Source organism: Lepisosteus oculatus, chromosome 11, assembly GCF_040954835.1.
Source record: "Lepisosteus oculatus isolate fLepOcu1 chromosome 11, fLepOcu1.hap2, whole genome shotgun sequence".
NCBI classification, from domain to species: Eukaryota; Metazoa; Chordata; class Actinopteri; order Semionotiformes; family Lepisosteidae; genus Lepisosteus; species Lepisosteus oculatus.
The window spans coordinates 1544297-1568565 of NC_090706.1; the positions used below are offsets into that span (position 1 = coordinate 1544297).

Here is a 24269-nt window from a genome sequence, read left to right on the forward strand (position 1 = left end):
CAGCTCAGGAGCTGAATATGGTAGCTGTTCTGTAACCACATGTCCCAAACAGTAGCTAAGATACAGAAAGGGCCAACTGCAGTCGAAAGCACTTCATCAAGGTGAGAAAAATGCTGAAAATGGCTTCCAATTACTTGCCTGAGGATGGATTAGGAAGAAAAGGTTAGAAAAATTCCTTTTGTAGAGAATGAAGGCTGTGATATTTTGAACTGAACAAATTTAATCTTGAATGTTTCATCAGCCAGCAGTTTTGAGCGAATATTTTGTGTCTGCTGTTTGGGATTTTGGTTCTAACGCTTATCGAATGAATAATGACTTGCATCTGCCTCAAGTGAGCGGAATGGAAAGTTTAGAGTAGAAGTTTTCTTTTTGCTGAAATGCTTTTCTCATTTCCTGCCCTATTTTCTTTGTTTGTTTGGTGGTGCCATTGTTAGTCATGCAGTAATCACTCCGAACTGATGACTAATTCTGAAGACGGACCCCCTGCGCTGCTGTAATCTGAGGTATATGGCGAGCAGTGAGCACAGACTGACGGGCTCGTGTGTGCCCTGATGGATAATCAGGATGAAAATAGGGAGGGGACACACAGAGCCCCCCCCACATTACAAAGTCTGGTTGTGAGGCAATATGGAGTTGGGAAGAATGACAGCTGCCATGTTAAATTAGCCTCAGCTGTCCTATTCTCCTGTTGTCATTTCCTCAATTTAAAAAAAAACTACTAATACCTTACATGAGTCTTTTCTCTTTCATATTTTGTCATTTACAGTACATCCCACCTCCGCCACGTCCCCATGTTGGTTACCCCTTCCCGCTGTAGGGGGTCCCCCCCTCCTCGTTCTGTGGGTTAACACAAGGTGACTCTGACTAAACACTCAATTCACAATTTTATTCTTGTGCTGGCAACCAACTCAAGCGACCCTGAAGTTCATTGTCTTCAAGGCTTTTCTGAAATCACGCTAAATACAGAATCTTTCATGCGCTGAATGGCCTCAGTTAGTTCCTAACCATTCCAATATTCTTAAGTACCGCTTATTAATTGCACTGTTTTCAAAATATCAATATGCTTATTGACCAGGGGCAATTCTCAACCTTGAGTGCTCTGGAATACAATGATTTCATTCTGTGTAATTCATCAAAAAATCCATCACTGAAATGGTTAAGGAGAGTCTTGATTAATTAGGGCAGTTTGCGGCTGTATATTTTACAGAAAAAAGTATATACTGTATTACAATAAGCGGATTTATTAAAATCCGTGTAAAGTAAAATTGCAACATATCTAAAAAAATGTAAAGGAGTAATACGAAGTGATACATAATATAGTGTTGGGTCTTTCTTGAAAACGTACAGTACCACTCACTTTTCAGCAGTGGGAGAGGATAGGAGGATGGGAGACAAGCAGGAATAGAGGAGAGGGTGTATAAAACAAGGGAATATTTGTGAGAAGGAGCCATTGTGGTGGTCATGCTGTGTATTTTTGTAGCTTTCCTCTCTAACCCAGAATAGGGGGGCAGATGTGTGGAGTTGGGTGGTGGAGGGAGTGTGAGATAGGAGGTGGGGGATGATGATTAAGCCATGAGGGAGGGTTTCTCAGTACTTTAAATCCTCAGACACCTAATATACAGCTCTGAACTGGCTCCTCTCATGTACCAAGAACAAGAAGAGAAATATTTCTGAGAAACTAAAAAAAAAAAAGGGAAAGAACAACAAAGCAGGAAAATGCCCTGTGTTTCCTGCAGAAAGCGCTGTGGACCACTGCCGCTGCAAGAATAGGAAACAATCGCCTTATCCAATCAGTCCAGGCACACAGCAAAAAATTTCTTGGCAGCCAGTTTGCAGCACACTGTCATAAAACACATGTCAGTGCAGCCCCACAGGCAAGAACTGAGTCAGGAAAGCTGGAGTACTGCAGGCAGGAGAGGTGGAAGCTAGCAGGGGTGCAAGCTGAGCATTTGGAAGAAGAGGCATCCTCCACTCTCAGATCTCTCCAGTTCTGTTCCCTTTATCTATCTGGGGATCACCCAATCAACTGCCCTAATGGCGACACTCTACCCTGTCGGTTGGCTGGCTGTGGCCATCGTGGCCGTTGTGGGCTCGTCAGAGAGGCGACACCACCAGGTGCAACACGGGCCCTGCAGCTACACCTTCCTGCTGCCGGAGGTGGAGCACTGCCGCCCGGGCTCTGCATTCCAGGTCACCAACTCGCTGCAGAGAGACTCACCCCCCGCAGCAGAGCAGTCCTGGCAGTCCAAGAAGCTGGAGACCCTGGAGAGCGCCATGGAGAACAACACCCAGTGGCTGCAAAAGGTAACCTGTACCGTGGTTTGATTTTGTCTGTAGGCTTATCCTCTTTCTTGTTTCTTTGCTAATTTTTGTTGTCAAAATCTGTGAACAGTACTTAGAAGGTGCAGAGAGCATGTGATTTGTGTTAAGGCAATTGGCACACACACTCGGATGATGCAGAGATGTAATTGATCATTTTTTCCTATTTGTCTCATCAAGGCAGATCTCCAGGGCCACTGGCATGGCATCCACTGTATACCAAACCTACTTTATTTTCTCCTGGCTGCCATTCAATTATTGTATTAAAGTATGATTTATTCACAAGCACGTTTTGCATAGCACACAATAGCATTTGCATAAGACAAATATTTTTTTTTAATAAAACTGGGGAAATAAATCTTATGTGATACTATACTAGAGTCAGTACTTTCCCTGAGAAAGGCCTTAACCTCTTTCCAGAATTATTGAATTTGGGTTCTTCTAATTCTTTAAACTATCTGGGAAAGAATTTCCCAAATCAATGGTTTTTGGTAAAGATTCTACAAGAGGACCACTTCAGATACAAGATAAATGCTCCTACGTTAGGGGTAGAATTGTTTATTTGACACCATCCTTCACAAAGATGTTTGTGCTATCATCATGCATTCCAGAAATTAAAGGTCTGAATGTCTATGCAAGCTGATGTTTCTGAAAACCATAAATGAAGAAGCATCAGGCTAGGCTGGTTTTGGCATTTCGAACACCAGAAAAGTGTGTCTGAATGACATGGTATGCTTGTTAACTTTGGGAGTCGTTTCAAATGAAAAAAAACAACACATGTTCTTAACATGCCTCGTGGGTTTGTGGGAGTATTTTTTTTTTAAAGAAGAGAAAGATTGTACTGTGGGAAAGCTCAGGTGTGAGAAGGATAAATAGTCCAGAGACTGAGGGCAGGAGAGGGCAGTGTGACCCCCCCGTGGCCCAAAGGTTTCCTCCTAGCAGTGTGTCGCTCCAGGCTGTGTCTCCGTCTGCTCTGACGGATCCGTGAGCCAGAAGTGTTAGCATCCATGGCTGGTGTCCCTGGGACGCTGGTTTTTGAATAAGGCTGAGCAGCATTGCACAGCCACTCGTCCAGGTCTGAGTTACCACAAGATTACAGACAAGAAATCACACACAAGAGATTATACTCAAGGGCACACACACAAAATTACACTCAAGAGATTACGCTCAAGATAGCACACAAGACATTACTCACAAAAAAAGTCTGCACACACAACTCAAAGTATTTATCTGTCATCTTTTCTCATCTCGTCCATTTGTCCAACTACTTAATACAGCTACTTTTATTAACATTTCCTAGGGTCAAATATTCATATTCCCAGATTACTCTGCAATAGGTCTTAGACAAGAGTTATTCATCATCCATTACTTTCTTGTTTGGCTGCAATTGCTATATTTATGTCATATTTTGAACATATGTATGCAATTCAAGTGTTTTTTTTTATTTCGTTAAGATCTTAAAATACCCTGTATAGAGCTATTAGTACAGCCTTGAAGGGTCCTGGCTCTTTGCAAACGGGAGTTTTAAAGCCCTACTGCCTGTGGAGTGTGCTCAGTTCCTCGCGGCAGGTCTGATGGATATCCGTGAAAGTCACGCGACAGATCTGCTGTAACACGATGTTCTGAACATTATTTTAAAATCGCAAGCCTCTTCCTCAGCTTTCTAGTGTCTCTGAGGGCCTGTCAGTGTTTACACAGTGGAGAGTGTTTATAAACTCAACCACTGTGAGGGACCAGGAGAAATTCCATTCAGCCTTCTTTTCGCAGTTCTGTTTTTTTTTTGTTTCTCAGCTCAGCTCCCAGATTATAACATTGAAAACCGGTCTCCCAGCTGGAAGACGTGTGGCTGTTTTACGGCCCCGGAATGTCGAGAGGCAAGAACAGAGGCTAATCTTTGGGGGGGGGGAGTCATGTGACCTCTTCGAGCTCTGGCTCGTGGTGACCTGCTTGCTCAACACATTTCTGTCAATGAAAGACCAAATGTGACATTTGTTTTAGCTGACGGGCTCTTCTCTAAGTTTTTTTGTTGTTCAGATAAACAGCTCTTTAACACTGTGCATCTGCATCACTCAAGTCTGATAGTTGCATAATCTGGGAAATATGAAAAGAACCTACTGTATTAGTTTATTGCTTTTAAATCTCTTTTTTGTCCCGCCATAATCTTGTTGCTTGTTTTTAGTTAACGATTCATAGAGATAGAGCATATAGATGAACATGTAAATGCTCACAAACATATGGTATCTTTTACTGTTCTTTGTTGTTGTTCTATTGTCTACTGTGAGAAAAGCAGAAAATTTCAGGTGTTAATGCAGACTTATTTTATTTACACAATGTAGCAGTTTGATGCTGAAGGAATTTTCCATTCATCTCTTGGCAGGGGAACACAAGACCTTTATGCCAGAACCACACTGGGCTGCGTCCTAATAAAAGATAAAAGACAGGCTCTAATGGCAAAGGACTCTGGGTGGCTCTGACAGTTCCTGGTGGTTGACTTCACTGTGTAGTCTCTATAAGACTCCGCCCTCTTACTGTCAATCTGACTTTCTGCATTGGCATTGAGGGTATCCTGTGCCAGCACAACTCACTTTTCAGATGATTTTCAGCCCTGCATTCTCTCAAGAATAGGCAAAACAAAGTGTTGGGATTGGCCACAGCTCAGGGTTTCTTAAAAGAGAACGTTTGTCCAGTAATCAAACACTTGAAAAAGGACTGATTTGAAAAATAAGCAAAGGTTTTGGTTTTCTTGTTTTCACCTTCTTGAAGTTTATTTTATTTTCCCTTCCCAAGACAGAACATGTGAAGGTTTCATTCAGGGCCTGTGCTGTGTGTGGGGCCAAGATCTCTCACATGAGGGCAGCTTCATGGGACATGTTGTCTATTGCATCTCATGGCCGATTTTACAGCAGTTTTCTCATTGCTCAAGGCAGTGATGTCGGAATTTGATTTGCTTTCATGTACTTTTTAAACCAGAGGCATTTAAACTAAATGATTTGGGAGGTAATAGATAATTTTAGAGTAACACCTAATGGAATTAATTTGAAGCAGGAGCATGGCTGTGTTATTGGGACCATGGACTGGAGGGTCACGGGCTCAAATGCTGTGTGGGCTGCTGTCGTACCCTGCAGCAGGCTACTGCGCTAACATTCCCCCACTAAAGTCCTTGCTGTTAAAAGCGGGTCTCCAGGCCAGCACTGTAAATGACAGATTGTTCTCATTTCACTTTCTGAGTAGAATAAGGGAATAAAAAGCAAATCATTCTAAAGCTCTGTGGGCTCTGCTGTACAGCGTAGCTCAGGTTGGTGAAAACACGCAGTACAGCTTCTGCTACATTCCTGGCAGTCTTTATTTAGCATCACATCCATTAAAAAAAATTGTCCCTTTGACCAGCTGTGTCAAGACCAGAGGGGAGAAAAAAAATCCAGCATACTACCAGTAAGTACCTGTCAGACTTTATATTGTGTTGGCTGCAAACTGATGACATTTAACATAGTCTTTGCTGAAGCAGCACCTGCTTTTGACAGATAAAGTCACTCTGCTCCCCGTCAGCACAGTATCACCCAGCTGAAAAGTAATGATCTTTAAATCTGCACACAATTACACGGTACAGAAATGGTTACAACATCCCTCCTTCAAGTGCCAGATATTGAATTTCATTCTTATTAAGTTTTATTGTTTCAGCAAAATGCTTTAAATTAGCAAAAGTGTACATGGTATTGTCAAAGTTGAGTTGCTTTGCCAGTATAATACTAACATTATTCTATGTCTACTACAGTCACAAGGAATAATGCTTATCATCTCAGTCTCATATGCATTTGATTGCAGTAAATGACATGACGACAGATATAATCAGTTTTCTATTTGAGGAAAATAAGAGGGGTTTTTATTTCTTTTCATTTAGGAAAATGAAACCCTGACAAACAACAGTGATTACATGTGAGGTTTGAGAGTTTGTCAATCTGAACACAGCTCAACCTACATTAAGAAGAAAGGAAACAATCATAGCAAAACAAACAAAAACCAGCTTGCGCACTCAATGATTTTTCAAATTAGTTGAAGATTGAAGTTGATTAAAGAAGAAAAGCGAACTTGTTAAAACTTTCCTTTTCTGAGAATGGAATGCTTATCTCTCATCGATGACAAAATATTGCTCCAGGGTATTTTGATTGATTCTGAAATGATTACGGTATTCCTTAAAATCCATTATACCTGTAACTGCAGTGTTAACTCTGTTACGTTATGTACATCTTGTCTCAAGCCTCCAAATCCTCAGTTTAGATCCTACTTGCACTTAATTTAATGTTTGCAAGGCTGTGGTGAATTACTCTTGTGATGTGTGTAAAGACAAAAGTGCCAGAAGATCAGGAAGAATTCGCTTCAGTAAATGTGAAATCTTTCTTCAAAAGGCCACCCTTTCTCCTGGAATGTAAATTGATTTTTTATTACTTTTCTTTTTCTTGTGGAAAAGAAAGAACATTATTTTGAGTTTTATGTGTAAATAAAATCTGGTTACAATTTCCACTCTGAGGTCACAGCTTACGAAGGAATTTTCTTATTCACCACAATGAGCTGTAGCTCATCCTGGTGCCCATGCGAAAAATCCTGCCAGGCTGCAAATAAATGAAATATGTACAGTAAGTCATTCTTGTTTATTTGACTGGACAAATATCTGCTTAAACAAGAGAGACACAGATTTAACTACCACATCAACGCAAAAGACTGAATTTGTATTCCTTAACAATCACATGAAGCACCATTTGCAAACCTGTATCATGAAGGACTTTCTCTCCTTTCGCCTGATTATTCGGGCCCCTGATTGTGGCACTTGCTCATTCAAGCATTTTCCCTTCTTTTGTGAGATGAAAAACTAGTACCCTTGCAACCACACAGACACACAAGTGCATGATTTAGCAATGGTCATTTAATGTACTGTACGTAAATGTAGCCAGAGCCCTTTATACAAATGCATTATAAGTCATGTTAAACTAATTTGCAGTCTTTTAACGAACTGCAGTGGTCAAATGATGTTACATCTCCCTTGTGTTGGAAAAATCCTCATACAGGCTGCCTTTAAAACCTTTCTTCCCAACAAATATGTCTACACATCCATATATATATATACATTCCCTTAAATATGGATTTTGCTAATTAGTGTGAGTTTATGCAGTGTTGGGTAAAAAAAGATGAATTTAGCTTTGGATGAATGGGGTGAATTTAGCCTTGCTGTTTTATACTGTGCAAGTCATATCAGGGTCCTGCTTCTGAACGTGTTGATGTTGATGATCATATAAAAAAATAATACTGGTCTTCATTATTTATTGGGCTCACACTTTATTCCAAAGAGATTGACATGCAAACCCATTTGCACAGCTAAGTACCACTGGGTAGAACAGCAGTACTCAACTTGGAACCTGGACACACAACATCCAATTAAGATTGCAGCGCCCGGATCATTTCTCTAAACTGTATCCCCTGAAAACAGAAAGAATGACATTCTTGTGTGCCAACAGCTGGAGAGCTACATCCAGGAGAATGTGAGGACCGAGATGGAGGAACTGCAGAGGAACACAGTTCAGAAACAGACTGTCGCCATGCTGGAGATTGGTACCAATCTGCTGAGCCAGTCCGCTGAACAGACCCGGAAACTGACAGACGTGGAGACACAGGTCAGACAAAATTGTAGGCGTGCCAACTGACACAGGATGAGATAAGAGACACTGCAAGTTGATGTTGACTGTCATTCACGACCTTTCAGAACAAAAGTATTGCAATACAATTCAATCGCATTGAGTACAAATCAAAACTATTGCATTAACCTGCATTAATTATCTCAACACTGATGAACCTCCTATGACTAACAGACAAGTCAGCCGAATTTCAAAGTTTGCAAGGCTTTGCTTCCATATTAAATACTTGAACTTAAATTAAATTTAAAGGTTGAACTATTCAGACATACAGTAAGTAACAATAGGAACAAGTAAAGGTTTATTCCATGTTGAAAGAAGAAGAAAAAGCCTTCTGTGGAGCCTTATTCGGGTGTGAAGAATTGGAAGAAGGCTCCACAGCCGAAATGTTGTTTCTTTCTTCTCTTTTCAGCAGGAATAAACCTTTACTTGTTCCTTTGCAGCCTATGCATGCTGACACAGCTCCCTACTTGAACTATACATAACAATATTCATGTGAATTCATTATGAGGTTCATGGTTTTGGAGTAGTTCATGACCAGTTGATCCAATTAGTTATGTTCAGTAATTCTGAATTACTATGAATTCCAAAAGTGGGTTACACTGTATCTTTAACCTGACTGGTGTGACAGTGTGACACATACAATGGGCCTGCTCTGCTTCCACTAAATGCATTGATGACTCATTGTCGTTTGCATTCTAAAAGGCAGTTTCATTCTTGTAAATGGAACTGAAAAACAATTTTTCAGTTGAATTAAAAGTTCTGTAGTTCTGGAAGGAACGAGTACAGGTTGAATCTTTAATGAAAAAAAAGTATTTAAAAACAAAAGCAAAAGAGTGCCGACAGTGTCAGAAGTACTGTACTAAAATCAGTGCAGAACACAGGGGAAAGTTTAAAAAACAAACAGTTCCCATGATCCTTTGACACAGGTGTTATTTTAGATCCCATTGCTTTGTTTTTGGTTAAGTCAGATACAGTCCCCTCAACCTGTGCAAATATTTTGACTTATTCTGCCTTTGTCTGAAATGTTGGTTTAGCTGTTAAAATACCTCAAGGTTCTGGAGCAACAAAGCTGGATGAAACTGTTTGCATTCATGTGTTTTTGTCAGCAAACCTTACACATGAGAAGCAGAGGCGAAGTGATGAAGCCGTGATGTCTACAATCAGGCACCACTAACAGTCTTCAGACTTAAGCACCAGCGGTGCACTCTGCTTGGGCTCACTAACACTATTCTCAGCTTCCAATAAAACTTTTTTTGTCCTCCCTTTACTCAGCTGTAAAGGCATCAGGATTCAAATACGCTTCACTTCCAGTCACTGAGAAGCTGCAGAACTATGTTTTTAAATCCATCCCTTTGTTTTTCAGGTGCTTAATCAGACCACCAGACTGGAGATACAGCTGTTAGAGTATTCCCTCTTCACCAACAAGCTGGAGAATCAGATCCTTCAACAGACCCAGGAGATCACTCGGCTCAATGATAAAAACAGGTCAGCCAGGAGCACTGAAGACTACTGACAATACAGAGGGAAGAGCTGCTTCACAGCAGCTAGAAGCTGACTTAACAGAGCTGCCCTGATGTGTGTTGAAAGGAGCTTGGAGAGATTTGCAGTCTCCCTTTGCTAGTGGGGTACAGGGGAACACATGGTGGTAACACACTGTAATAGCAATAACTTATGAAAATAATCCCCTTCACATCTTTCTAGTGGTGGCTCATTTAGATTTATTACAATTGCCTCAGAAGAAAATATACCCTTTCCCCTTACAATACTGGGGACAAAAGTCCGATAACATATTATACAAGCTGTGGAATTGATAAGATCATGTATTTCAGTATTATAATTTAGTCCGGAGGCTCCCATCCTCCTCTGTTTCCCAGGCATCAAACGCTGCTCTCACATCTGTGTTTCCGAATGACTGTAAGGGAACACTCCGAAACTAAACAGCCACCACAGAAACAAATGAAACATTTGTTTGGAAAAGAAACTGCAGGTTGAAAGCAGAGAGAAAGGGTTTACTGAGGCCTTGTCTCACTGAGGTGCCATTATACAGGACATGGTTCAGCTTGAACTTGAGTTAAGAAGTGAGTTTGTGGAAGGTGAGGCACAGCAGATTTAATCAGTTAAACTAGATGGTTTCAATACATAACACTTATGGTTTCATTACTCAAGGTAATAAAATCCGGCAGCACAAATTGATTGTTACAAATTTTGAAAAGGTACAGTTAAAATATACCCATGATGCCAGAAATTTGCCTTTGGGTTTTGATAGAAAAGCCACACATGAGTAGTTCACATGCACATGCCAACTCACAACTCCAACTCGTGTTGCCAACTTTGCTCTATCAAAACTGCCCCTCTGGCATAGTGTTGAGCACTTGTTGAGCACTATCTCCACTTCAGTGCTTTGCGCTATTCCATGCCTTTGTGTGAAACAAGGCACCTTTATGTAAAAATCCCTCCACCCGCTTTTCATCGGAGGAGATCATCATTCCTGATGGGTTTCTTTCACCTAAGAAAGCCTACCATGACAGGGGCTTTCCTACTAAAGGAGATGGCAACAGAAAAATGAAATCGTTAATGAAATCTTGGGAAGCACATCTGACAGAGAAGGGATTTATCTCTCAGCTCTCAACACTGCTCTCTCATGTTCTGGCATCTGAAATTGATGTAGGGAGAACAGGCACTGGGTCTTCGATGAAGCACACCTGAAACCTTCAGCTGCTAATTTTCTGCAGCCCCTCACTAAAACTGGCTGCATTTTGGACTACAATCACTAATGAATTGGTAAACACATATTTTTATGGCCTGTTTGCCACTCAAATGCTATAAATGTCATAGTTTACAAGGTAAGTACTACCAAAAGCTGATCTGATCAACACTAGGATTAGCTGCAGCAGAAATGGAAAGCATTAGCTTTTTATTGGGTACTCTAGGCATCTATAAACACACTAATACAACAAGTCATACCCCTCCCTCGTATGGTTTGTGGCCATGTTGGTACAGTCTGGTGTATATTTAATTGTGCAAAACCCAAACATCCTCCCCCACTGCCTTTTCTATTGATTGCTCTGATGGCCTGTCTGTGTCTCGGTCTCTCAGTCTTCTGGAGCAGCGGTTAGCGGCCATGGAGGGGCACCACGCCCAGGAGCTGCAGGCCCTGAAGGTGGAGAAACTGCAGCTCCAGGAGCTGCTGACGAGGCAGAGCCACCTGGTCACCCAGCTGGAGAGCGATCTGGGTAGTGCCACACGCAACAGCACCGTGCTCCAGCGCCAGCTGGCCACTCTCATGGAAACAGTGCAGCAGCTGCTGGCCATGGCCACTCAATGCAACGGTCAGTCCTGGACAGATAGTCTCTTCTATAGCTAATACACTAATAGAAAGCTAATAGACTGCGTAGTGCTACAGCAGGACCACTGGGAGGGTCTCTGCTTTCTCATCACGCTCTGTTGCTCCACAAGGATCGTATGCACATTCCGATTAAAAAGGTTACACTTCCACACAATGCGGGTGAAGAGAATTGAAGTTTGTTTCAGTTTGATGCTCTCGTGCTCTTCAAGTATCTATTTCATACTTAACTTATGAAATATAAAAGTGCGATATAACATAATGGAAATTGTGTCGAGCGTTAAGTTACACATGAATCTTTACAGAACCCAAAAAGTCCTTGGTGTATTAATATTATTTTGTGTTAATGTTTGTATTTCATTAAGTTAGTAATTTATGTAAAGATGACTTTAAACTATCTTGCAATGATGGCATGGTACATAACAGAGACCTCTTTCTGTTGTAGCTTTACTTGAAGAACACCAAACTCAATGACTTCTCATTTCTTCTAGAAATCTCTGTTTCGCCAAAGGAAGAGGTTCTCTTCAGAGACTGTGCAGAAATGTACAAATCTGGGATCACCGAGAGTGGAGTCTACTCTCTGCATTACCCCAACTCAACACAGACTGTTAAGGTGACAAACCTAAAGGAAGCAGGTTAACAGTTTTGATTAAACTAGGATTTCTTTTGGCCTACAACACAAAGTTGTGGAGAGCTTTATACTTACAGTATTACAGATCTTAATAATGTATTTTCTTGCATGAATGCATTGATCGCTGCTTATTTGGTAAGATGGTCTTTTGTCCCAACAAGTAAATTGCTAAGAGAAACTAAATTGTAGGCTTAAGTGTAACTATGCAAGATAAAATCAAAACAAGTTTTAAAAAAACTATACAGCATACACATAGTCTTTTTTGTAAGAAACAAAATGCTCTTCACAAATGTCTACTTTTGATTTTTTCATTTCAGCCTTTTATATGAATTTTATAATTAACTTGAATGGTACATCGTTTTGATCATGTTTTTTATACAGCATTCCTTTCTGTCTATCAGAGGGAAAATAATATTTTAAAAACAAGAGTAAAAAATGAGAGCCTTTAGGCATTGCACTGAAACGTTTTTAAATAATCCTTAAGTCATTTTTTTAAGATGAAGTCTTGTTCCCTTTTCTCACTTTATGACATTTGTAAAAAAGCTGCATGAAATTGTAAGGTATTTACCAACTAGTAAGGCACTACTAAATTACAGTAAATAGTAGCTTTTCTTTTTCATATGTTTGTGTTTACACTGGGCATAAAATGCAGATGCTTGGCAAGTAGAATCTATTAGCCAGCCAGTTTTGCCCCCAGTAAAAGTTTGCTTTTATGTACACTATGGTGCATACCATTGATCTCTTTCAAATCCTGCCATCTTTTTAAACAGACTGGGTGGCGGCTTGAATGAAGAGAAATGACCTCTCTTAACTGTTCCTTTTGTTTTTATGGATTGCCATGAACCCACACCCACATGTTTGTGTATGACATCTAATTCAGGATACAAGTAGTTTATTGCATCATGGGCTCAGAACCTAAGTACTGATAGATAAGGGTGTAATCTTCACAGGAGGGTCACTGTGGACAAGGCCTTTCTCTGATTTTCCTCAACTGTCATCGTGTATCATCAGTTTTTGATATGCCAGTTTCAGACTTTTAGTCTAGTGTGTGGAAACCAGGTGTGGACAATACTCCGTCCTTCTCTTGTGACTCTGGAGACAGTTTGTCGAATGAAAGATGCCAGCTGACACTTGGAATGTGAAACCAAATGATGCCATGCATGAAAGCAGTATCTCGACTATTAAGAAATTGTTTGTTCCACCTGCTGAAGACTGCATGACTGAAGTTTAGGATTCTGAAAGGCTTACTTTATCTTTTAAAGAGGGTGGAATGAGGCATCAGGTTTTTTTTTAAGCGATAGTGATAGTGCAGACCAGATAGCAGTCAGACTTTTTTACTGTGCAGACTTACAGTAGCAGTTTGCTAAGGAGGTCAAGCTGTGATTTGCAGTTGGTTAGCTTCTCTTCCTGGGAGACTTCCCTTCCTTTTGACTGTGGTCTCGTCACCTCTGTGGTGTCTGTACAAGGGGTGCTGAAAGTGGATTTGATCGATGGCTGTAATTATGGCAAGCAGAGGCAGCTGACGTCTATGTTCCATTTAGTTCCTGTGTTTCCTTCCACAGGGAGGTCTTGGCCCAGCCAGAGGATGGTGAGGGAGAACCGGGCATAATTAAAAGCACTGTTTTTACTCTTCTCATTAACAATGGGTCACCAGCCCATCTGCAGTCGTTACAAGGAGACAAAGCAGAAATCAGAACTCGTTCCTGTAGAGTGGAATGCTTTCTGTTGCAGAAATTAGAGTTTAAACAAGATGCGAAACATGAAACCTGAATGTGTTTTTCGTTAAAAAAAACAGACTCTGCTGCAGAGGGATGACATCTGGTTAAGCAATAAGTGCATAAAGACATTCAGATGACACTTAATATATATATATGTATGATTGGTTTTACATTCTTCAAACCTTTGGTTTTAATATGAAGGACATAAAAATATCTCATATAAACTGCACAGGGATCAGTTTCTTTAGTTTCTTGAAAGATCTACAGTTTACTTTTTTTGTTAGGAAGAAATATTTTTGATCTTGCCAGTGAAAACTTTATCTGGACTGAAGTAACTGGCTGTACTTTGTGTGCTGGAGAAGCTCTTAAAATAGAAAGCATGATTTTCTTGGGAAAGACACCTGCAGGTAAAGGTATCAATCTGTAGGGAGACGAGCTTTCTGTAGCTTAGCAATTGCAGGTCAACAAAACTGTTAAAAAGACTTTTAAAAGTACTTTTTGGACACTCTGGAGATTGTTTGGTCCAAGAATACATAATGACTCTTTCGAACTAGACCACACATTTGGGTTATAGTTGTGCAAACAAATCGGGTAAAAAACCACTTTCTACCAAAGGCAGCACTTTCATGGCAAAAGTGTGATCACAATGTTTATAGACTGCAATACATTATCAATAATAATGATCACTAATTTCAGATGATTGTAACCAGAGACGTCAGCTGTATGAAGCAAGAAAAGAGAGAACCATGCTACTGCTAAAGAAAAACATGCATTTAAAATAGTCATGCAAGAAATAAAGTAGGAAATTCTTAGGCCATTTGCCAGTTTCTTTTTCAATAAATATTCCTATTTGTACTGTAGTCCACATACACAGGGTAATCGTTTACAATGGAATTGTTGGTCTTGTATGTGGTATCTAAAAAGTAGCACTATTAAAATGTCTGTTAGACGTTTACATAATATACTGTAAGTGGTGATGTGTGATCTTAGAATTGCAAGTCTTCAAAATACTGCATTGTCATTTTTCCCCCTTAACAAATGGACAATTTAACTGTTACACAATTGGGACAACCTTTAACTACGAAAGACCATGGCAAATATCGGAGGTACAGTTATTATCCAATTTACTGAATAATTGTCTTGATAAATGATGGTGTCTGGGGGCAAAAGGTGGACAGGGAATTTTGCATTACCCAAAAACTATTAAGTCTCTTTACTGGAATAGGGTTCCAATTGCCAGAATGATGAATGAGCCATTTGTAACACAATTGCATGTAAGTGAACTTACAAAACACCTTTGGTAATTGAAGCTGCGATTTCTTTCTCCTGGAAAGCAAGAAGGATGCTGTTTTTCATTCACAAATTGGAGAGAAACCCCCTACAGACTAAGTGTCTTGTTCAGTTATTCTGATGCTTTCAAGATATTAGTAGTTCAGGTGGGGAGCTGTGTCAGCATGCATAGGCTGCAAAGGAACAAGTAATAGGTTTATTCCATGCTGAAAAAAAGAAGAAAGAAAACACAACCTTTCGGCCATGGAGCCTTCTTCAGGTGTGCTTTCAAGATATGTTCACAGTGAGAGTGGTCAGTGTGGAAGCTCTGATGACACAGTGTGAAGCTGAGATTTAAACAGGCTGGAATGAAAACGACCCCTTGTGCCTTCCTTGCACCCCAGTATTTATTGGCATTGAATACCATGTGGATAACTGTTAGTTTTAAATTGGCAGTCAACTAATCATTACATGTTTCACAGCACTTGCAATGTAGTTTGTGTGGCACGCCCCCCTTAACTGCATCAAAATTATGCAAGCCTTTTCAAATGATGCACTTTAAACTTTAAACACAGCAGACCTGTGCTTTGTGTTTTAAGCTGCAGACAGTGTGAAACAGGGTGGTTGTTCTGTTCCCACAGGGGTTCTGTACAGGATTGCAAGAACAATGATAATTAAATATTCTGTACAGTACTGTATAAAAGTAAAATACTTCAACCATGATTGGAAGTTCAGGTTTTGTTGGAAAGAGACAAGTATCTGTTATTCTACATTATGTTACTGCAATGTTTGTAACATATTAAAGGAATGAATCAAACATCAAGTAGTAGTAAATGGTTTTTAATTTCACTAGCAAGCCTGCAGTCTTGCTGAGTGACTGTTTGCTGTTAGAGGACCTTTCTTCTCTCAGAACACTGATGCGCAGATGTGAGATTTCTAGAAGGTGACTTCAGAAAGGTGGTCCGGTGCTGCGTGTTCATTACCAGGCTGCAGGTTTATTTCTGGGATTTCTGTTTTCACAGGTGTTCTGTGACATGCAGACAAAGGGAGGCGGCTGGACTGTTCTACAGCACAGGAAGGATGGCACCGTGGATTTCCAACGTACTTGGAAAGACTACAAAATGGTGAGGAAATGCCACACAGGCCATGTGCACAGTTTCAGGAGGAATAATTGTTTGTTTCACATCAGAAACACTACTTTGTAGGGAAGCTTGCATTATAGTTATCAATAATACTACTGATCCAAGTGCTATTGCTACAGGTACAGAAGTTACTACCGCTACTGCTACCTTTAGCACTATAAAACTTTTTTTTATATACTAGTACTGTTAGTATTAGTACTGTTGCTGAGTATAATATAATAAAATATAATGGATTTATTGGGGAACACTGGGAAGTGATCCAAATGGTCCATTTGCAGGATCACAGAAATCACTGTAAAATATCAACCATGAACTCAATTGTGTTTTGTTCATAACAGCTCACCAAACACCATCATATTCATGAGCAGACAGGCACCAGATCTTCACCAGCCAGGACGGCTAGTATTAACATTCTCAGCACCCTGCCACTCAAATAGGATCAGCAAGGCTGTGTGAATTATTTGCAGGTGCACAGGAGAGCTACAGAAATTCATCAAAGATAACTCTCTTGACATTTTGCTTTATTAGACGCTTTTTGAGGGTCAGACACATATAAGGTTTGAAGAGTGGAACAACTGCTTAGCATAGCTGTCCCTTCCCTGTGCTGAGCTGGTCTGATCCTGTGCTGATATTGAGGCTGGGCTGGCCATGTGGGTTTTGACATGAAAAGCACAATAGAGAGGACATTAGTCCCTGGGGTTTTAGAAAAAAAGCCCTCCTCAGAGGCCCATTCACTGGGATGCTGTTGATAAGTTGAATAGGGATATCTGCATCCAACTTAGAGTACAGTTGGATGCTAATATCCCTGCAGAGCACACAGTATGCTCTTATACTCCAGTGCATATTCCAAAGGTCTGAGGGGCCCTGTGGGAAGAGATATCCTTCTTCTAGTGACACTGCTTGTGAAAAGAGAAAGAGAGTGCAAGACAGGGAAAGAGAGGCAGAGGGAAACGATATGCACAGAGAGGCAGGGCTAAAAAAACATGGGGAGTATTGGGTGTTACAGAGAAGCTGTTTTTACAAAGCTGTCAGGTTCTTAAATTAATTAGTCTTTTCTCTAAAATACATGTCAAACTACATAACAATGCAAATATTTATGTAGCTATAAAAAATGTAGCTATAAACCACAAGTTATTTCTGTGGGCACTTTTTTCTCCTGAAATAACCATCATGTCTAAGCTCTGTTATTTGTGTTATTCTTACGGTTACTGATGTTATTTTTTGGTCATTCTGAAGTGACCATTCCAGTGAAGTCTTTCACTTTGAAAAAATACAATACGCCAAAAAAAAACCTCTATTTTGGGTTGGTTTATCACAATTTCTTTCTTGTTCAGATTTGAATACACCTTTGGAAACAAGGATATTGTGGGAGGTAGGGATGGAGTTAATCAGATGATCCAAATCATAATACCAGGGTCACGTATTTTGAATTATTTTGCCATTAGAGGAAAATATAAATATTTGCTTCATGTTGGAATCTGCGGAGTGAGTCCAGACGCTTGGCAGCGTCAGAGGAAGATATTGCTTTTCTCCATATGCCATCTGTGCTCCAAGGCAACCACATGATTCTGTATAAACAAGTGGTCGTGCCAACATAGGCTGGGGGGGTGGGGTGGGGTGGGGGGGAATCACTGTCATTTGTAAATATAATTAAGTGAAGCCAAAACAAACAAAAAAAGTGAAAACTAATAATAGCTATTTTAAACGAATTGTTGATCTTCTTTGCAGATGTTTTGCTAGGAAAGAGAACATACTGTTTTTTCACCCATGTGCCTTATTGCTCTTTCTGCAGAGCACACAGTGCAGTATTGTGTTGTTCACATGGTTTTGATGCAGGGTTTCGGCGAAGCCGCTGGGGAGTACTGGGTGGGGAATGAATTCATCCACCAGCTGACAAGCAGTCAGGAGTATACCTTGCTGGTCCTGCTGAGAGACTCGGAGGGGAACGAAGCCCACTCTCAATACGACCACTTCTACATTGATGGCGAGGACAGAAACTACAGGTGTGGAACCTTAAAAGTGTGCAAGGCCACTATCATGGGGTTTGCTTTCTGCCGAGTTGCAAAATGTGGTCCATTTCTTCTGCACTTTAAATGAATCACAAATGGTTTTCATTTTTAACAGCACTTGATATGCAGATTTCCTTTAAGATTTAGTCATTTTTACAAGGGAGTTCCTGTATTTGGAAATTAAGTTTGTGGTAATGCCTTTAAGCCTTTTGTGTCAATTAAGAAAAAATAGATATAATAATAATTTATTATTTGCTAAAAAAACAAATTCTGTGAAATGCTAGTATAGCATCTATAGATACTGTAGTAGTATGTAATGTAGTATGTAATAGTCTAACCTTAACCTAACAGCATCACTTCTGGATATCTATGGACACTTTATTAAAATGCTTTAGGAACTAAATTCATAGCAAACTGATGATTAATAGACTACATATAATACATTCAACTGAAATCTCATTCATGACAAATTGCGTTTTGTAACACAAGCTACAGAAAGCCAATCTTGTGAATGTGCTCAAGATGGCTTCAAAATGAGACACGTGCTGCGTCCATCTGTCTCCTGGGCTCTTACAAAGCCCATTTCTCTGCCTATTCAAATGCGTTTCTCCCAGAGCAGAGCGTGGTGATGGCAGTATCGTGGGAATGTCATGCACTGAAAGATACTTACAATAGGACGATTAAACAGTCTTCTAAAAAAGAACTGTTTTACACTCGGCTACCACATAGATGAACCCATCTTTCTTTAGCAGTTTGCCAAAGTGTTTTGCGACTAATTTAGTTCATATTGGATGGGTGGTGGAGTTAGGGTTTTAGTGTAGGTACCGCCAAAGAACAGTATCATCTCTTTGTGACATTTCCATATAAAAAAACACCACTGGGACTCCATTCAAAGCACTATAGAATTAAAGAATTTGCTGTATGTGTCTAAGACAGATCATAATATAAAAACTAATGTATTGGCTATTATAATAATGCAAAAACAATGTAGTGAGCTATGTTATTTTAATGGATTCATTTATTACTTTTTTCTCTTGCATTTTTTGCATCTTACTAGGCAATAGAACAGCAGAAGGAAATGCCAGATATTACCTATTGAACTTTCCCTCAAATGAGTCATTGTTGTGAAGGCGCTGGGAACACAGTGCTGGGTTCATTTTCAGTCTCAGCCAAGGGAACTGTAGTGTTAGAAACTCTCCAAAATGTGCAGTTTTGCATTCTGGAGAGCATGTGTTTTAAAAGCACCACTAATAAATAGTTGATTACCTGTGTTACACCATAACTCTGAAAGGCATTCCTTGTGAGGTGTCTTTCCAAATAGACATTAATTCTAATGAACAGTGTACTTCTGTAGCGGAGTGTTTTTAAAACAGTCTAAACTGCTTTCAGAGGAATGGTAAGATTGCTGACCTGAGTGTTGATGGGGAGTATGTATCGCTGACGTGAACTTATACCCACAAATGCAGCCTCCATGCATGGGGTTTCAGTGGCACTGCAGGGAGGACCAGCAGCCTGACTCCCTCTGGAGCCCAGTTCAGCACCAAGGACAGAGATAACGACAAGTGCAGCTGCAAATGTGCCCAGATGGCTTCTGGAGGTAAACAATTATGTCACGTCGTGAACTCTTTAATGGTTTTACCATGTGGGCATGGGTGGACTCCTATGCAAAGTCATGAATAGGAACCAGTGATCAAACTGTGATAACATTTTGGATCAAAAGAGCATTTCTGAAAGGGTGCCGAATTGGCAGCTGGCAGTGAAGAGCTTGGTGAAGGTCTCAACTTTACACAATCTCTTGTGCTTGGTGCTGGCAAACAAGCCAGAAGCTGCTATTTAAACACTGTAAAGCGTAACATGAGTTATCAAGAAATGCCCTTTTGTGGTTTTCAAGATTTTTTTGTCCTGGCTCGTTCTCAGAAGATTGTGCTCAATCCATCAGTAATGTTGCTCTTCTCACCGGACTGTAGGGTGGTGGTTTGAAGCATGTGGTCCATCCAACCTCAACGGGATTTATTATGCTGGGAGCTCCAACATCGTCCGCTACAATGGAATCAAGTGGTATTACTGGAAAGGACCTAGCATGATGGCCACCATGACAACCATGATGGTCAGACCACGTGACTTCTGAAAGGGAAAGAGACCCAGTCCCCAGAGACTTCTCATGGAAACAGACGGAATCAACTTTTTAGAAGACCGACACAGAGACATTCAGGCATATGGGCTGCCTGTCAAAGGACATTATGAAAGGAAACTTAGAGCACACCCACTGTACAGAGAAAACACTCACTCAACGTAAGGGAGCCTGAATGAACTGTACATACATAAACTTCTTATGTTGTGAGTATTAGATGCACTAATGTCTTCGTAGTGACACGGTTTTATAAAACTCTCAACTGTCAGAGCATGGAAACAGGGAAACAGAGATAATGTGATTGCAGTTAATTGCTGAAACAGATGGATTGGGAAACCTGAGTAGAATTTTAGTAAATTAAGTAATTTGTGCTGTAATTACATAATCAACCAGAGAATTTTCCTTCCTCAACCGTTGCAAAACACTAACAAGCATTTAATAGAGTATATGAAAATAGGTTTGTTCGCTTGCTTTTTCAAAAATATATATATATATGCGTGACCAACCTTATCCTTAAATAAAGTGGCTCCAGAGATCTGTACACAAAAAATCCTCACCATTGAAATACTGTTCAGTGCAGGAGACTTCACAGATTTTGCTGTTTACACACCGAAAGAACTGTTTAGCAACCTAACCCCATCAGGCTCTTAAAACCCCCTAACATTCCACTAATTAACCCCATGTGAGAAGGAAAAATAACCATCAACACTAATCTAATTCATAACCTAAAATACCTCTGTTTTTGTCTATTTACAAATGATAGAGGCTTAGATAGCCTTTATTGGCATTTCAGCTTTCCTAAGAGTCCCTTCAGACTAGTTTGCCATGATATATATTTATATCTTTCAATCATGTAAACCCTGGACGCACTTATCCTCTTTGTAATGTGCCTCCATAACCTTGAGATTATGAAAGAAATGAAGTGACTTCATGATTGTTTTGTTATTTTGTCCTTCAGACAAAAGGGGAACGTTGCCATTTAAAACATTGGTTATTTAAAACGAAATATAAACTCTAAAGCAGTGAGGGGATTTTACATAAGTTATTATAATTTCTATACATTGCAGAGCAGTAAATACAGTATGTAGCCCTTGGTTTTAGGTTTAATTTGACATCATAATTCTACAATTATTTCACTTATCGTGCTGTATTATTATGTTTCACATTTTTTTTCTTCTTATCTTTTCAAGTAAATTATCATCTAGAAACCCGAGCAGTGCTAACTGCTCATCTCAAGAACAATTCTGCTGTTGCCCATTCTCACATGTTACTGGAGCAGTGATATCACTTTCACTTGTTATAAGTTATTCAAAAAAAAAAACTGAACCACATATGGCCTGTAATAACTGCAGTTAAACACAAATAAATCACAAACTATCTTAATTTTATTTCAATAATAATATTTGAATACAAAAACCCTAACAGTTTTTTTTGGTTCATTTCCCAAAAGCAATAATCCCTCCGGCCAAGTGATTAAACAAACGTCAGACACAGCTTCTTAAAGTGACTTTGTACAGCAGTGATTTAATGGCACCTAATTACTTTAAACAGTCTGATCATGTTCGTTTGCTGAAACCAGTTTATAAAGCAAATTATTCAGGCCAAGAGACACAGTTCTCCCATTTTTCCTGGTATAAAGAATGAATTGGGATCCATTTAGTCAGAATGCATTCTACATTTGGTGTATCAGCATCCTTTTTTGTTCTTAATTAGAAAGAGAATCCCAAAAGCTTAAGCTATGTTTTATCAAAGTCTTAATGAAAAATACAGTTTGCATCATCGCAATGTAACTGACTCAGTGGAAGACTGAGTTTATGCTTCATTCCCAAAGATTTCATTTCCAAAGTAAAAAAATAAAAGGGAGAACTGTGTGTCCTGAGTGGTCTTGAGGTCATCATCACATTCTCATGAGTTCCAAAAAGTCATGCAATTCAGATCCAATGCATCAGGCTCAGTCACTGCACTTGGCTAATCTATACCAGGTGAATTTGAATTGCATCTGTTATGCATGTCTGGTATCTGTGTGCCACTAGTTCATAGCAGCAGTGTGTGCAGTGTCAGATCCCACATTCTGCCCTACTTTTTTGTGCTCCAGGTCTGTTTTTGTGTGTGTACATGCATTAAGTGATATAAAGAGGGTATGAAAAAGTTTGATCAGAGCTCCACGAAAGACAGACATCATTTGTCTCTTTCATTAGTAAGACAATACAATTTAGTGTTTTTGAGTTAGAGCTCAAAAAGTTCTTCTTTTATTTAACTCCCCCAAAAAACAATTCTTCCTAAGAAAAAAAATCAGTTGTTTTAGGTGCCTAGGCTTTTAATAAATAACAAGAAAAAACAGATGTCTACTTTCTATTTTTTTACTTTCAGTGTTGTTGTTTTTTATTAGGACTTGAATACAAATGGCACAGGAAACAGTCAGCACGGTACAGCCTCAGGACATACCTTCATATATAAACATAACCACGATGCAGTATTTACATGTTAATCTGTATGACGTACCCCTGGGGGACAGGCTTCTGGACCCTCCCAGAAGGATGAGTTCACAGAGTGACCTTTACCCTTTCCATTACTGTTTGTATCAAAATAATTGCACACGCAGCTACTGTATGTGATCTGCTGACTGAACCACATGATGAAAGATCTGAATGCTATTCTCATGATTTAATGTATTCATCTAGATCACTGAATATGAGTTTTCCATTTGTTGATTAATTTATGAAAGAATAAGACATATCAAGAATTTTTATAAAGATTTCATTGTCAATTGTTTGATTGATCTATTTGAATGTTTTTAATCCAAGTATTTATTTTATATTTTTATAATACATTTTATAATACATAATGTACAGTTTTGGTCAAAAGCTCTGCCTCATCCTAGCAGGCTCTCCGGAACTTGTACCCTGGTCATTGCTGCCTTGAGGTTTCCTCTAACTTATACCTAATGGTCACAAGGGGGCAATATAAGCACACTAATGTACACCTGGTGAACATGAGGAATGAAACCTCGGCCCCATATGAGAATCAGAATCACCTTCATTCGCCAAATACATTTCATGTACAAGGAATTTACTCTGGTCCTCTTGGTGCTGCACAAAAATTACATATAATTTTATATTACATATATCATACACAAACAAAACAATAGACATAATTAAGACATATGTGCACATACTGTAAAACTAGGAGTTCTGGTTAAGCACAAAGATAGCCCTTGGAAATTAGATCTTCAAACACCAGAACAAAGAACAATGCAGTTAGCCTTTGAAGCAGGCAGATGTTTTACCAAACAAACAGTTGTAGATGCAGTCAGAATGCTCTCTATAATGGCTCTGTAAAACTGTCTCGGAATTGGTTGAGAGACACCAAAGTTTTTCAGTTGGCACAGAAAGTACAATCTTTGCTGTTCTTTCTTTATGATACTGGCGTTATTCATGTTCTATTTAAGGGTATTAGAGATCATAATTCCCAAAAGCCTGTAGGACTCACAGTCACATCACTGATTAACACTGTTGTAAGGGTACGAAACTCCAGGTGGCTGTTAGCATACTACAGTACCAACCCTCACTTCCTTCCTGTACACGGTCTCATCATCATTAGTGATGTCATCACAAGAGCGCTGTGATCTGCAAACTTTATTAGTTTTATGGAAGAGTTGGTGGTGGTGCAATTGTCAATGTACAAGGAATAGAGTAATGGGGAAAACACACATCTTTGAGGTCCACCAGTTTTTACCAACAAACAGCCTCACAAGCAAGGGCCAAGGCACCAAAGTGGTGCATTTATTGTAAAGGAGTTCTGGTACAATTTATTGTGAATGAGTTCTGAAATAATAGTATTCAATGCCAAACTAAAATCCACAAAATAATTGTGCATATGTGCTTGAGGATTCTAGATGTTGCACAATGTATTGAAGGTTCATGTTAAAAGCATCTTCCACTGACGTGCTGGCCCAGTATGCAAACTGTACTGTAGATGATCAAATGTGAATATGTAATAGTTTTGGGATAACAAAGTATCGTA

General features: G+C 39.6%; 1 protein-coding gene across 1 annotated transcript; it reads left to right on the top strand.

Moving 5' to 3' along the window:
- Positions 1–1588: 1588 nt before the first annotated feature.
- angpt2b (angiopoietin 2b) lies at positions 1589–22586 on the top strand. The gene is made up of 9 exons (XM_006631214.3): positions 1589–2304; positions 7827–7982; positions 9367–9488; positions 11100–11332; positions 11838–11959; positions 15987–16088; positions 17943–18109; positions 19582–19712; positions 20083–22586. The coding sequence occupies exons 1-9, from the start codon at positions 2035–2037 to the stop codon at positions 20241–20243; spliced, it is 1464 nt and encodes a 487-aa protein (XP_006631277.2). The 5' UTR covers positions 1589–2034; the 3' UTR covers positions 20244–22586.
- Positions 22587–24269: the final 1683 nt, after the last annotated feature.

Excerpts from the sequence above, each read along its gene's own strand:
- angpt2b (XM_006631214.3), top strand. The coding sequence starts at position 2,035 with ATGGCGACACTCTACCCTGTCGGTTGGCTGGCTGTGGCCATCGTGGCC. Across the intron at positions 7,983-9,366 it reads TGACAGACGTGGAGACACAG|GTGCTTAATCAGACCACCAG; the intron begins GTCAGACAAAAT and ends TTTGTTTTTCAG. Across the intron at positions 19,713-20,082 it reads TGCCCAGATGGCTTCTGGAG|GGTGGTGGTTTGAAGCATGT; the intron begins GTAAACAATTAT and ends ACCGGACTGTAG.